At 33.4% G+C, this 14,218-nt stretch overlaps 1 protein-coding gene across 3 annotated transcripts in view; it reads right to left on the bottom strand.

The window, feature by feature from the left end:
- Positions 1 to 14,218, bottom strand: part of LOC148274246 (neurobeachin-like protein 1) — a 217,125-nt gene that overhangs the window by 176,662 nt on the left and 26,245 nt on the right. For all 3 annotated transcript variants that reach the window (XM_088237390.1, XM_088237388.1, XM_088237391.1), the window contains 15 exons: positions 12,866 to 13,203; positions 12,081 to 12,231; positions 10,910 to 11,166; positions 9,935 to 10,187; positions 9,194 to 9,340; positions 8,724 to 9,080; positions 7,001 to 7,178; positions 6,501 to 6,634; positions 5,824 to 6,393; positions 4,313 to 4,481; positions 3,264 to 3,406; positions 2,814 to 3,012; positions 2,469 to 2,632; positions 492 to 644; positions 265 to 408 (listed from right to left, as the gene is read on the bottom strand). In XM_088237390.1, the coding sequence (XP_088093516.1) occupies positions 265 to 408; positions 492 to 644; positions 2,469 to 2,632; positions 2,814 to 3,012; positions 3,264 to 3,406; positions 4,313 to 4,481; positions 5,824 to 6,393; positions 6,501 to 6,634; positions 7,001 to 7,178; positions 8,724 to 9,080; positions 9,194 to 9,340; positions 9,935 to 10,187; positions 10,910 to 11,166; positions 12,081 to 12,231; positions 12,866 to 13,203 (3,357 nt within the window). The remainder of the gene's footprint in view (positions 1 to 264; positions 409 to 491; positions 645 to 2,468; positions 2,633 to 2,813; positions 3,013 to 3,263; positions 3,407 to 4,312; positions 4,482 to 5,823; positions 6,394 to 6,500; positions 6,635 to 7,000; positions 7,179 to 8,723; positions 9,081 to 9,193; positions 9,341 to 9,934; positions 10,188 to 10,909; positions 11,167 to 12,080; positions 12,232 to 12,865; positions 13,204 to 14,218) is intronic.

Below are 14,218 nucleotides of genomic sequence, written 5' to 3'. Positions count from 1 at the left end.
TTAAAGTGTTTTCTACGGCCGCGAGAGCGGTTCGGAATACCACCCCAGGATTTAATATAACATCAAATGTTTGAGATATTATGCTTGTCGCTTTGTATTTTTAATATGGAAATAAGAAATACAATAAAAATATAACAAAGCCAACTGAAGACCAGCATTATTTATTTTGAAACTGCGGTTCTGTGACTTTTAGTAAATTGTTTATTGAACTAAATAAATGTTTACACATCGGCACAATGCTAAAGAGTTATCAAAATACTTTACCTTCCATGACTCTTTTGAAAATCCTTCAACGCCTCTCCATAAAATTGTGAACAAAATATTTGACACTAGATAACTTAAATTTTCTTCTTTATCAACATATTTATCGCCGAGATCTAAATCAGAGCCCAGCCAGGATTCTGAAATCTAAAAAAATAATATAACATTAGTAAAAATACCATCTCATAATTTTTATTTGGTAGAATAATAATGATCACAGGCAGACTTACAGTTTTCTTAGCACTGTCAGCAGATTTATGGTCAGAAGCCTCATCAGACACTCGGACATCTTCATCAATACTTGAAACTGAAACTGATCTATTTGAAATAACAACGGAATCTGTATCAGGATTGAATTCTACTGAATCTGATTCATTGAATGTCTGAAACAAAAATATTTTTTTTAATCAATACAACTCACAAAATTTTTCTGCATTTTTGCCATCAGCGTGTTAAATAATTTTTTTACTGTTGAAAACATAAAATAACAATATACATAGACAAAAATTCACAGATGCTAGAGAATTTAACAGTTTTTTTCATTAAATGTCTTGAATCCAAAATGATAATCTAATAAGAAGTTCAGTGCTACTGAAAATCGGATACTTACACGCAGCAAAAATTAGAGCATTTAATTGTACGACAAAGTTTCTCAAAAACACATAAAAATTAACTACTTTGAAAATGTCACAGGTTCACATTAACACATGTTCACAATAACTAATCAACTACAGCATTGTTTTGTGTTGTGATAGATTTCTGGTTTCCAGGTAGCCATGTTTTTTGACATATACGGGGTTCTACACTTAAATGTTGGAAAAACTCACCGACTTGATGGCGATGATAATATGATGCATAAAACTACTTTAAAAATTGGCTTAGTTCATAGTATAAACAAATTCAAAAAATTAAACCACTGAACTTCCTCAGTACAAAAAGTTAATTCCTAAATTTTAGTTGGTACGATTTGATTCGTACGTAGTTATGCAGAAAGTGTCCAACCCTCAAAATGCTAAAAATGAGTAATGCCGGTTTCGATAGCATACTACGATATCTTAATTGGCAAGCAAGTATACCACTTGGAGCTTGGACGTTTTCAGCACATAAAGATTTTATTTTATTTAGGAAACCAACAGTTCTACATACATATTTATAGTAAACAAACAGATATAGTGTATAAACGCAGAACCAATAACAGATTTACACAAATTATACAAAGTTAGTAAAGAAAACATATTACATAAATACATATAAGTTTATGCATATAAAAATGTTATTTATATTTTTTAATAATCAAAGAAAATATTTTTTAAAAAAAGAACAGTAAGTTATTGTAAATTGGGCGGGATTAGGACAAGGATTCATGAAGAGAGGATAAGAAGAGGAAGAGAGATGTACATATTTAGTCTATGTCTTTAAATTTTGTATTGTACACTGAAAAAGTCCTAGGAAAAAAAGCATTTTTAACATACAATATTTTACTTATTGGTATATGAAACGGGTGGTACGTGGTTATAAAAAAAAATAAATTTCTGCACAGTCAACTATTCCTGTCATAATGTTGTTAAGCAGTAGTTGGTCCGCACACACTCTGCAGTATTGTAGAGAAGTGATTCCATGGTAGGTGGAGGCAGCGAGAGTTAATACATAAGAAATAGCGGTTTTGTATTTTAGGTACTTAATTAATTTGTTCTAAATATTTACTATTCTTGTTATATATATTGCATACTGGGGATTCCACATTTGAGATGCGTATAAGATATCGTAGTATGCTATCAAAACAGGCATTAAACTCCTTTTTAGCATTTTGAGGATTGGATGCTTTCTGCATAACTACGTACAAATTAAATCACACTAACTAAAATTTAAGAATTAACTTTTTGTACTGAGGAAGTTCAGTGGTTTAATTTTTTTGATTTGTATATACTATGAAACAAAGCCAATTTTTTTTATATATTTATGCATCATATTATCATTGCCATCAAGTCGGTGAGTTTTTTCAACATTTAAAAGTAGAACCCCGTACTTGTCAAATGTCAAAAAACATGGCTACCGGGAAACCAGAAATCTATCATAACACAAAACAATGCTGTAATTGATTAGTTAGTGAACCTTTGACGTTTTCCAAGTAGTTCATTTTTATTGATTTTTCATATATTTTTGAAAAACTTCGCCGTACAATTAAATGCTAAAGTAATTATTCATACCGGCAGATGTGGTCTGCTAAGGTGTCCTAATTCTCCTAAACTTTCCTGAATATCAACTGTCTTTTGCCGTATAACCGAGCAAACTGATGCAACGGCAGTTGTAAGATTATCTGCGGCATACTGTAAATTACCCGCTACTGCACCAGAGACAGACCCAGCTATTTCTGAAATCAAAATAAAAAACAAAAAAATTATTTCAGTTTCTGAACATCTCATATGATAAAACTTTGAGAAATACAAACACGTAACATGAAATTAAGACTCCAGTTAAGAAAAAAAAAGAGATTTTTCAAGGCCTAGATTTGTCATAAAATACACGAAACTGAAAACAATTTTATTACATACCTTTGATTTCATGTTCTATCACATTGGCAGCTTCACTTAGCGAAGGAAGGTGAGTGTGATGAGAGAAGGATCCCGAGTCTGGTTCCAACTTCAAGGACTCTTCATCAAATGTCATCAAGTCTATAGCTTCATCCATCGCTGCTGTCTCGCTAATGCATCTCTTGATGAGTAGACGAGCTATACAGTCTTGCCATCCAACCTATAGTGACACAAAAAGACAATGAAATAAATAATTTCTTAATCAAGCAACTCCAAACTGCCTAATTGGATGGCAAAAGTAAAAAAGGTGCATGGAATCTTAACTACTTTAGAGGTATAAGCTTTTTAATAAATTGGATGTGGTAAAAAAAGTCAATTAACTCTAGTCAAATAATCTAAATTTGAAAACAAAACAATGTGGTAATATTTCTATGAAGGCAAATACAGAGATATATTTTTTTTAAACTTTACCAATTTGGCAATGATAAACGGTGCATTGAGATTTATAAATGTTGCCGCTAGTAGCTTTTTGGCCAATTCCAACTTAATATCAATGCTCTCAAAAGTTAGGCAATGCAACAGCCCTAATATTCCAGCATATCCTCCTTTCGTTTCTGAAACCAAAATAAAGGCATTAGATAAAAAATTAAAAAGGTTACAGAAACTTTTTTTTTTTCCTACATGAACACCTCAATGGGCACAACCCGTATTGAGGCAATCATTTACATTAATTTATTTTATGCTCCTAGTTATAATAATAATTAGTATCTGAAATAATATATACATTTACATTCCATTCTTTTTTATGTAATGAAAGGGAAATTAAAAATATACAAATTCTTCAAAATAAGACAATGAGGATTATACTCAAAAGAAATATGTATTCTAATGTAGAAAGAATGCACAAAGGAATTGGCTTGCTCACATAAAGCAGCAAATAAAATATAATGTAGCAATTTTTAAGCATAAAATAATTAAGGGATGAATAAAATAAATCAAATTTAACCAACAATGTCATACATCATATGAAACAAAGGATAAAAAAAAGATGAGATTACCAATGAGGAGAAAAACAGAATTTCAAAACTCATTGTACATGGGACTGAAACTGTACAATGAGTTACCTCAAGAGATAGAAGGAATTATTTAGAAAAAATATGTTCTTGAGAAATTTTGATAAAAATAGTAATGTTAATAAAAGTTTATATTAGTTCTTAAGATGTATGAACTTACTTAATAAATCATAAATAAATAAATATAAAAGTATAGATACATACATATATAATTTTATAAATAATATTTTAAAAAAAACATAATAACATTATAAACACAGCACATAAGTACTGTGCAGAAATCGAGCCGAGAAACAAGCCACTATCGCGGGCCTTTTGGCACCTCTACATGGGCTTGATAGCCCAGCCCAACATCTGCACAAATACGAAATATATAAGATAATATTACAGAGAATATATTCATCAAAATACTATGTGAATATGAGATGCTGTTATTGTTATTCTTACCTCCGTAACACATTAGATCAAAAATAATTGTCGCTAACTCAATTGTGATAGATTTGGGGTCAATAAAACCAATTATACCGGGGAACATTGCCACGTTTCCATCTTGTAACTGCATTGTGGTTTTATTTCTGGAATGTACTCTATCAGTTTTGACCACCATGAGAAGGAACTGCAAACAGGCGATTGTTAAAATAATAAATATGACCAGCAAATTGAGAATCATTTTGTACACTTCAAAATAATATTTTGTGGGAGGAAAAAAGATACTCGTAAATTGAAAAGTCGTATTGTCTTATCGTGCTCTGGTCCGATCACAACTGAAATATGCATCGTCAGTCTAGAGCCCATTGTACAACTGGAACTCTTTTAACTTGAAAAGAGTTCAGTGGAAGTTTTTACACTACATACAGTTCAAAAAGGCTAAACATGTAGATGAAATTTGCTACCAAACTTTGATGTCTTAGTTAAGGTTACCATTGATCTCCACCAGAGGGACAATTTCTGACCTCACTCTAATGCACAACGTGATATGCACCCTAATAGATTGCTTAAAATTACTGTCCCCGATAAACTTGTGTGTACCCACAAGGACCAGCAGACTCCAAGACATGTTTCAGTGTGCGTACAATAGGAAAAACTTCACCCACCATTCTCCCCTGGCACGCATCCACAGAACTGCTAATAATTATGCTGATCTGTTGGACTCGCTACACACCACTCCTGCTGCAATCAAATCAGCTATCCAATCCATCTAGTGGCCACCCCCTTAATTCTCCTTATTTTAATGTGTTTCTCTACTCATCTTCACTTCATTTCCTTTTTCTTTCTTTTTAGAATTAATTACATGTTTAATGTAATAGTTATGATTTTATTTTATGTTATTTTCTATAATGCTTCATGTACATACTTTTAACTGTATATTGTAAGAGCCCTCTGGGAATTTATAAAATAAATCAATCTTCTCTGACCATGCATAATTCCCTTTCCACACCTAACGGCGCATGCATTGGTTCACCAATATTCAGAGTATCTTAATCATTTTTGTTACATAACGGTAAGATGATCAGTCTTACGCTACAGGTACCAGTCCAGGAACTATGAAATACTCAATATATGCATTCTTATGATTTACCCAAATATTTAAATTTTCGGGACCATTTTTGACAAATTGTAAATAAATATTTCATGTCAACCTTGCCGGGAATCGAATACGAGACCTCTTGCATGGTAGAAAAACGCGCTAACCATTATACCATAAGGGCGGACATAACATTTATATAATTATTTTACCGAAACATTTCTGGGGATCGAAGTTAGGACCTCAAGCATGGTAGGCTAATGCGCCAACCACTACACTGCGTGACAGACTATTTTCCGCTTGATTTCCTTTTTTAGGATTTTCTCACCCAGGATTCTGGTTCTTTTTCACACACAGAATGTATTCTTCATCCGCCTAGACACAGACAAAATGGCCAATGGCTATAATGTAAATTATTTAAAATACATCTTACCTTCACTAAAGTTGTCTTAAATTCGATCCCGAACGATCTGTTCAACAGCAAAACATAAAGCGTTTCACCCGTGAACTTTTCATGCAAGAGCAAAAATATCTGGTCCTTGCAATTTTTGGCTTCCATTTGCGACATCAGCATTACCATCAGCTCAATCAACAAAACTTCTTCTTTAACAGATTCTAAAAATCCTAATATACACAACAACTCATTTATATTAATATCCTTACTAATAAAATATTTAATTATTCCCAAAAATGCTAATCTTATTGTCTTTGCGTCTTTTGCACTTATATTGTCACTGTTGGCGTAGTATGTACGGATGACGTCAAAAAAATACTGTACGCCAAAATTCTTTCTAAAATATAAACGGTCGTGTTTTATTAAATTAGAAACGTATTGTATGTGGCCGACTCGTATGTGGAATACAGTTCTAGACCAAATTTTAAAATTAAACAGAATGCTTTGATAAAGTTCTCTTAGAAGAATGGGATTTGGAATATCTCTGACTGTTTCCACCAATAATTGTGTAGCCATTAAAACATTGACATCGAGTAATGATGGTTTGCACTGAAAAAAAAGATAACGAAAAGTTATTACAATTTTTGTATTTTTTTTAATTTAACAGAACGTGCCCTCACTGAGTGTCCCGTGCTGAGAGAAACCTAAAAATATACCTGGCAGAGAAGCGTTCCTATGGTAACAACTCCTTCATTTTTAACCAATTCCTCCTGATTTAAGTGGCTTCCGGTAATACTATTTTTTAATAATGTCAAAAACATTGATACAGGATTGTGGTCTAATTTCCATTCTGAAAAAAAGTTTTAAAATACATATACATATTTAACACAAGACACACACATATTTAGATGGATTAAAAGTATCAACATATTTTTAATCCATTTAAACTAGACCATTACAGATTTTTAAAACAACCTTTATTCACATGAAAAACTTGCCATTTGAAACAGATCTATTTGAATTTGGTCAATTTCATAAATAAATAATGCATTCAAACAATATCTCTTCATTTATTAGTTCATAAGACATTTGTCTTTATATGGGGATATTTACACAAAGAGAATAATGATTCATAAAAATCAGACGATAAAAACAATAACTATATGAGTGATTTGACGTTAAGAATATGGGATTGTGGTAACATCTTCGAACTAACCTGTGTAAGAATTTGAAGGCAGAACCTCCCAGTCTTGTAGTTGCTGACCAGCTTGTTCCGCTAACGGGCTCGGAAGAGCACGGAATACATCCAAGTCAGATTCTTCACATTCTATCACACCCACATCCTCGAGAAGTGGGAAGAACACGTGAACATTGGAGATTGCATTGATCACTTCCTGAAATATCATAACTTTTTTTTTAAATCTGTCATAGAAAATAAATATTTGTACTCCAGCAAAGCAAAGGTAAGAAACATTGGTTGCGCCACATTCACTGTGAACGTAAAATTTAAATGTACAATCTCATCTGTGGGTACCCATACTTTTTTCTATGGCAATGAGGTATTTGAGTGATGGATATGATAATTTTGGATCGTGCACCGCGCAATAATTGCTTATTCTTCATGAAATAAAAACTGATTGTGTCGTCGCACATGACTAGTCCAGATCAAGTGCCTTGTTCTACCAGCATCCCATAGAGCCTGCTCACAAGAAACTTTTCTAACAATAAGGTGGAAAACCCCAGTTTAAGATCAGTGCTCGTATAAATTTTGTATTGGAGTTCAGCATCAATATTAATACGCAATTTGCACATTCTAAAATCCGCAAACCAGCGACCGATCATTCATGTGCCTGCCTTTCATCCGGTAAGTGGAGCTAAAACTGTCACTTTTTGGAAGCTTTTCTGGTTTGTTTGAGTTCATATTGTATGAGTTACATATCTAGCCTTCGCGTAGCAAATTATCAAGATACGCTACAACTGGTGTATCAAAGCATGCCATACGCACCATTAAGTTCTAATAAGGATGCAAAGAAAAGGAAAAGAATCAGGACATAGCATCGCTGATTCTAATTTTTGGAGTTTCAATCCCCGGAATTTTTATGCAACTAATACTCGCATCTTCTTCTCCATTAATTTCGGTTCCTAGTAGCTCTTTTTTTAACCGGCCATATATGTATATAGTTCATATAATATTTTCTAGGATTTTTGTTTGTCAAGGCGTAGCTCTTACACTAATTGAGATGATAAAAGAAAACAGTGTTAGGCTTCGATTTGTATTTATTACATGTTGAATAATATCGATGGTCTACTTTTGAAACTGCATTTGTGAGGTTAACAGAAGAGCAAAAACAAAGCATGATAATTAATTATTGAAATACATAGACACATGCTGGCAATTCTACAAAAAAATATCAAGCTTTGTTTTTGCTCTCCTGTGAACTCCAGTTTCAGTAAAATGCAGTTTCGATAATATACGTAGGGACAGTCGATATAATACAGAATCGGTAATAGAGCCCGAGTGACAGCGAGAACTGCAAACTGTTAACTACTGAATTACTGTCTGCACAGATCTGATCTATCGACCTACTGATCTACTGATTATTGATGATTTAGTACTGATTGCTTCTAGTAAAAGTTTCACGGCTTTTATACTAGCCATCCCAATTTTTCTCTCATTTTCTGAGCGGGGAATTGAGATATTTTTTATTTCCCTGACTGCCGGCAATTCAACATGCCTGCTAGATAATCAGTAGGTAGTTTGGCTGTTTTGTTTATTTGTTGTTTGCGTACAGGAAATGCATGACTTCTGCATTGTCTTTAGGACAACAGTAGGTCGAGCAATAGTGGGCATTAGTTTCCGGGAGAGTCCCATAATTTCATTAAACAAGACACCCTGAATAGGGTTAGATGACAATTTTTTGTACAAAAATATTACTAACCTTTACATTTGTAGTATTTACTCTCAATGCTGAGGTGTTTCCATTATGATTTGCGGATGAAGCTAAATTCATGCAGCATCCTTCCCAGGTGGCAAGGGCACTATAGCAGAAAACCAATCTATTGAACATCTCCTGACTATCGGGGCCTTCTTCGGAGCAGAGGGAGGTGTGGCAGTCGGCACCAGCTTCGTGCAACCACCGCGCAGCACTAGGAGTAAAGGTGTCATTGAAGAGAGAGGCGTGAGCAATGTGACCATGCAGAGGAACCTGGTTTTGAGACCCGTGTGCTGGATCAATCGCATTGACTTGTCCAGACTTCCCAGAACCCATAGTGCCAAACGAAAGGTAGGAAGGGGCCTGTAAAATAGATCAAATTTCAGTCAATGATATAAAAAAGGAAGAAGGAAAAAGATCATTATTTGGGGAGGAAAGATGAAAATCATTACATAAATAGAAAGGAAAAATATTACCTGTAAAACTAAAGAAGGAAGAAACTGATTGTTAAACAAGTTTTTGACTAGTGTTCCATGGAATGATTCCTTTTCTACTTCAGGTTTTTTACTATTTTGTCTCGTCTCTTGTGGAACTGGAGCACCGATTGAACAGTGCATAAACATCTGAAATTAGAATCAAATTAATTTTACAAAATTACTGAAGAATTATACCTTTTTTCTGATCTTTTTTTGTACCACAAGAGGCCAAGAAAACAGATTATAGTAGTGAACTATAACAAAGAACATCTAAGCTTGAGAAAAATCTAATTTAATTAAAATGATCTCATTGAAATATAAACCTAAACTCCCGTGAAAAAAAAACAAACCATTTTTCATTAATTTGATTATTGCAATGTTAATACAAACTAATGTTATTTTGGCAAATAAGATTATATCGTCCAGAACCACAGTTCTAGGTGGACTAAAACAATACAGGATTGGCGACCCAGAACAAACAGAAATAGTATAGGCAGGCCTCAAGCAAGGAGGTTTGATGACAGAAAACGAGTCACAGGAAGTAGTTACATGCGGTTTGCTCAAGATACAGATGTAAAGATCTAAGGGGAGGATTCACCATTGTACACAAGAGGGCTGGCTGGGTATAATTTTAGCATGAGTCTAAACATTTTAATAAATTATTATGGTTCATTTGCCAACAACAACTTTTATTCAAGCAATATGCTGGGAGCCCATTATGTAAAAAAAAATTCAACTTACATCATCAAAAGATGGAAACTTCATGCTAACAGCGAGTCTCTGAGTACCATCAATATAAACACTGACTTGATTATGTGATAATGCTCGGCGAGCGTATGCCAAGCAAACGGTGATACAGTGCCATCTATTGTCATCCAGAAAGGCAGAGGGAACTGTAGAGGACATCACAGAACTCTTCTTAAGAATGGTGATTACTAACCCGCCAGCTTGATCAATGGATATCTCGATGCCTTGACCAGATTGGGTAAGCAAACTAAAAATAAAATCGAATAATAAATTCACAAACTGTCAAGCAATTCAATTTATTAGTTTGGCATTTTATTTATAAGATTTCAATTTATTTGATGAGTAAAATGCACTTAAAAACAATTTATACTGAATTTGTGAATTAAATTTAACCCTTTTAGCGTGGGTGTTCATTCAAATATACACATATTTTAAGATTGTTTTACTTTCCTCTCTACCCAAATTCAAGTGGCGAGTTTATTTTTTTAATTACTGGAACCCCTAAGTATGACTGTTAATTTTTTTAGTCTAAAACTTTTATTATTTAAAAGATCATTTTTAGCTTTGACAGCTGGCTTCTGGCTGGTTTGTTTGTTTTGGAGCAAATTTCTGCCGTCCTCTGATATGTAAGGCAAATTTAAAATATTTCATTAAAATTTAATTAATGTGATTGATTAAACTAGAAGACAAGATAATCTACAACGATTTGTCATACACACAATTGATAAATCTGCGCAATCGGTTTGCACAAATAAATCGCTACGATAATTTGTTACGTATGTAGGGACCTTTAGAGACCCAATTATAATTTTGAATTCATGTATAAAACACCAAAGCTTGAGAAAAATATATTAAATGTGGTGATTTCACTGGGAATCAAAATTTTGCACAAATCCATATATAAGTTTAATATTTTACATATAATTAATGTAAATTAATATGTTTATAGAAAATATAAAAATACCATACTTGAGTAATTGTCTTTGTTTTCCATAGCTGTCGTGTGATTCTGGTAATTTGTCTATACAGATCCAGCAGTGAAAACTGAATCCGTATGAAGTATTATTCCATTTATTAATACTCGGTACACTTATTCCATCTGACTCTGACTGAATATCTAAGAAAGCTTTACATACAAAATAACCTTTCCTTGTTATATTGCATAATGTGTGGAGTAAAGGGATTTTGTGGCTAAAGTCTTTTTCTTTCCGCAGAAGGAGAATTATCTGAAAATTATAAAACAATTAGTAAAAAAACATACATTTTCACACATAATTAAATGAATTGTTCATCATTACAAGTATATCAATATTTTCTGTAAATTTAATTTAAAAATAAACCTCAGAGAACATTTGAGGGCATCGTCACTGTTTTTGGGAAGACCAAAAAAACCAGTGGCGAAAATACAGTATTTTAAGTTCAATTAAGAACTTAAAAGAAATCGTCTTTTCGCTGCTGGTTTTGTGAGTTTCCCCAAAAACAGTGATTATGGACAGTGGCATTTTAGCATCTAACCCCCTCATTTACTGTATTATACTTTAGTATTAGTCTGCATCTGGGTGAATGATGAATACAGTTCTGAGATAGAACCAGAACCCTAGAGAATAGTTTTCAACTCGATGGCTGCTCTCAGGCAAAATCCTGAAAAAGGGAATCGAGTGTAGATAAGTCCACATTGTAGTGTAGTGGTTGGCGTATTGCCTACCGTTTTTGAGGTCCAGGGTTTAATTCCTGGCAGGGTGGATGTGAAATATTGATTTGAAAGGTCGTTTAAACTGCAATATTTCACTGTTTCATTGTTCCTGGACTGGCACCTGAAGAGCAAGACTGATCACCTTACCTTCGTGTAAGAGATGATTGAAATATGCTGCATTTGGTTTGCCAACGCCATTGGATGAGGAAAAAGGAATAATTATGACAATGAGGTATTGATGTTGTACAGACAAAAAAGTGGTAAAACAAAAAATATTTGTTTCTTATAATTTACAACTTTATAAAAACATTCACCCCATCATTACTTCGAATATTTTTTAAGTAAAAAGAAAAATGTGACTATCGATGATCATTTTATCACTTACGGTAGTGATTAAATTAAACAGGAATGCTAATGTAAATTTAAAAATCATATTATGATACATACCTGTTTCAGTTCTTGCGAAGTAATGGACGTGCAAGCCAAATTATCCATCAGGTTTATCAATGTGACTGTAGGAGTACTTACAGAACCACTGTGATTAGATATGACATTACAAATAGCTAAAATGGCACCGTGCTGGCATGCCAACCATTTACTGAAAAAGTCAATCATAATTTATAATACTTTTTCACAGATATATACGTTTATTAGCATTTTTTCGGACCCCAATCATAAACTTAATCAGGACAAAACGGTTGTAATACAGCACTAAGGAGTCACTGTAATTCAGCACATTCATTCGAGTTAGCTGTGTAATTGATTGAATCGGCATTCACTTCATAACAATGCATGATAAATTGTTACAATACAAAAATTTAGTTATTTATTAATTAGTGTTATGTGTAACACTAATAACAAAGTTTTAATTGTACAATAATTTAACAGTCGAATATCGTTCAATTACATATTTGATAATCTTTTACCCATTTGTAAAATTTTGTGAAAGAAGAATGCTTCATTTTAAAGAAGAATTTATAATGAACATACTCAAATACACTAAAAAACATTTCTGGAATTAAGACATGATTTTAACTGGAATTTTTGTCTCCAGTTAAAATCTTTTTGACAATGTCTCAGTCCATTGTTCTGTTCTCCAAATTTCCGTTCACGCGAGGATGATAAGTCCGATTCTGGGACAGGGCAATATCGTCCTGTCCTCGTAAATGCTACCTGAGTAAAAAATATACTGAAAATTCGGTTTTAAAGTAGTATAAAAATATCTGAAATACCTTCTTAAATCTTTGGTGCACAGCCAAGATAACTTCTGCGCAATCCACACTTGATCACTGTCAGTCATAAGGTGCAGGCTATCGATTAGGGTCAGAACCACTTCCGGGTTGAAGAGTCTCGCTTCCTGGTCGCATTCTCTTCTTCCGTCCATAGCCATATATAGAAATTCCATCAACAGTTCTCTGGATGGGGTGTTAACACTGATCCACTTGGAGACAATCTCGCTGTACTTATACTTAATATTAATTTTCTTTTTTGCCGCCTTCGAATAAGACAATAATCTGGTAATCGATTTAATACATTCTATTCCTAGTGACTGGTCGTCTAAATTTAAAACCTGAAATGAATTTGAAATAGGATTTAGATACATTTTTAATCCTTTATAGGACAGCTAGAACAAAGTGGTACATACATATACCACCAGAATTGATAAGTATTGTATAAGTAAGGTATTTTGTGACAAGAGTAATAATTGATAACTGAAATAATGTACACTAATAAATCAGTCTTCCACTCAGCTTTTTAAAATGTAATAGGTTAATTATCTTAAAAAATAACATATTTTATTAAGTCTGCAAGATGTAAATCAACACAAAATATGTTTTCTATAAAGGGTTAAGTGGGGCCTATCCAAATATGGATGATTTAAGCCATTTACATGATTTGTTTTATTTTGAAGACAAATATATAAACAGTGCGTTCAAATGTTCAAAAAGCCCATGTTAATGTGCCTGTTGGTGAACTAAGTTAACTGGTTGAGCCTATAATTTGTTTAAACGATATTTCAGCAAGGAAATCATTAACGATCATTGGCAATACATTTATTAATACACACAATACACAATTTTATTATTGCACAATCATTAATTTTCATGTTCCTCACATAACTCTGCAATATCGCATATTTATTTACCATCCATCGCCCTTCATATTGTGGGGTAATTACTACAACTGGGTAACTTTAAAATAAGCATTTTTGAGTTATCCATTAAAAACACATTTTTGTATCCTTTTCCATTTTCTTTCAACCTTTCCGAAACTTCTAGATGTAGGTTCTGCAGTGCAGATGAGGAAACACCTATACACATTCTATGTGAATGTGATGCTTAACAACATAAAAGGAGCCTCATCCTCGAGGGACCACTGGTTAAACCTGAGGATGTTAAAGAGCTCGCCCCCTACCTAATAGCCCGATATTTTACAGAACCAGGCATGGAAGGGGAGACTTAGCAGAATGTAAACTCTCGCCATCCACACAGTAGCCAGGCTCTTTATAGACCTGGGCTTGGAGGGTGAGAACTATTCACGGGGACGCGTCGCAGTGGCGTCAGGAGCTTGCATAGCGCTGACTC

Source organism: Micrasema longulum, unplaced genomic scaffold, assembly GCF_059751315.1.
Source record: "Micrasema longulum isolate JH-2025_06_02 unplaced genomic scaffold, ASM5975131v1 h1tg001714l, whole genome shotgun sequence".
NCBI classification, from domain to species: Eukaryota; Metazoa; Arthropoda; class Insecta; order Trichoptera; family Brachycentridae; genus Micrasema; species Micrasema longulum.
The sequence above is the reverse complement of the archived record's forward strand: the minus strand, read 5'-3'. Positions and strand labels throughout refer to the sequence as shown.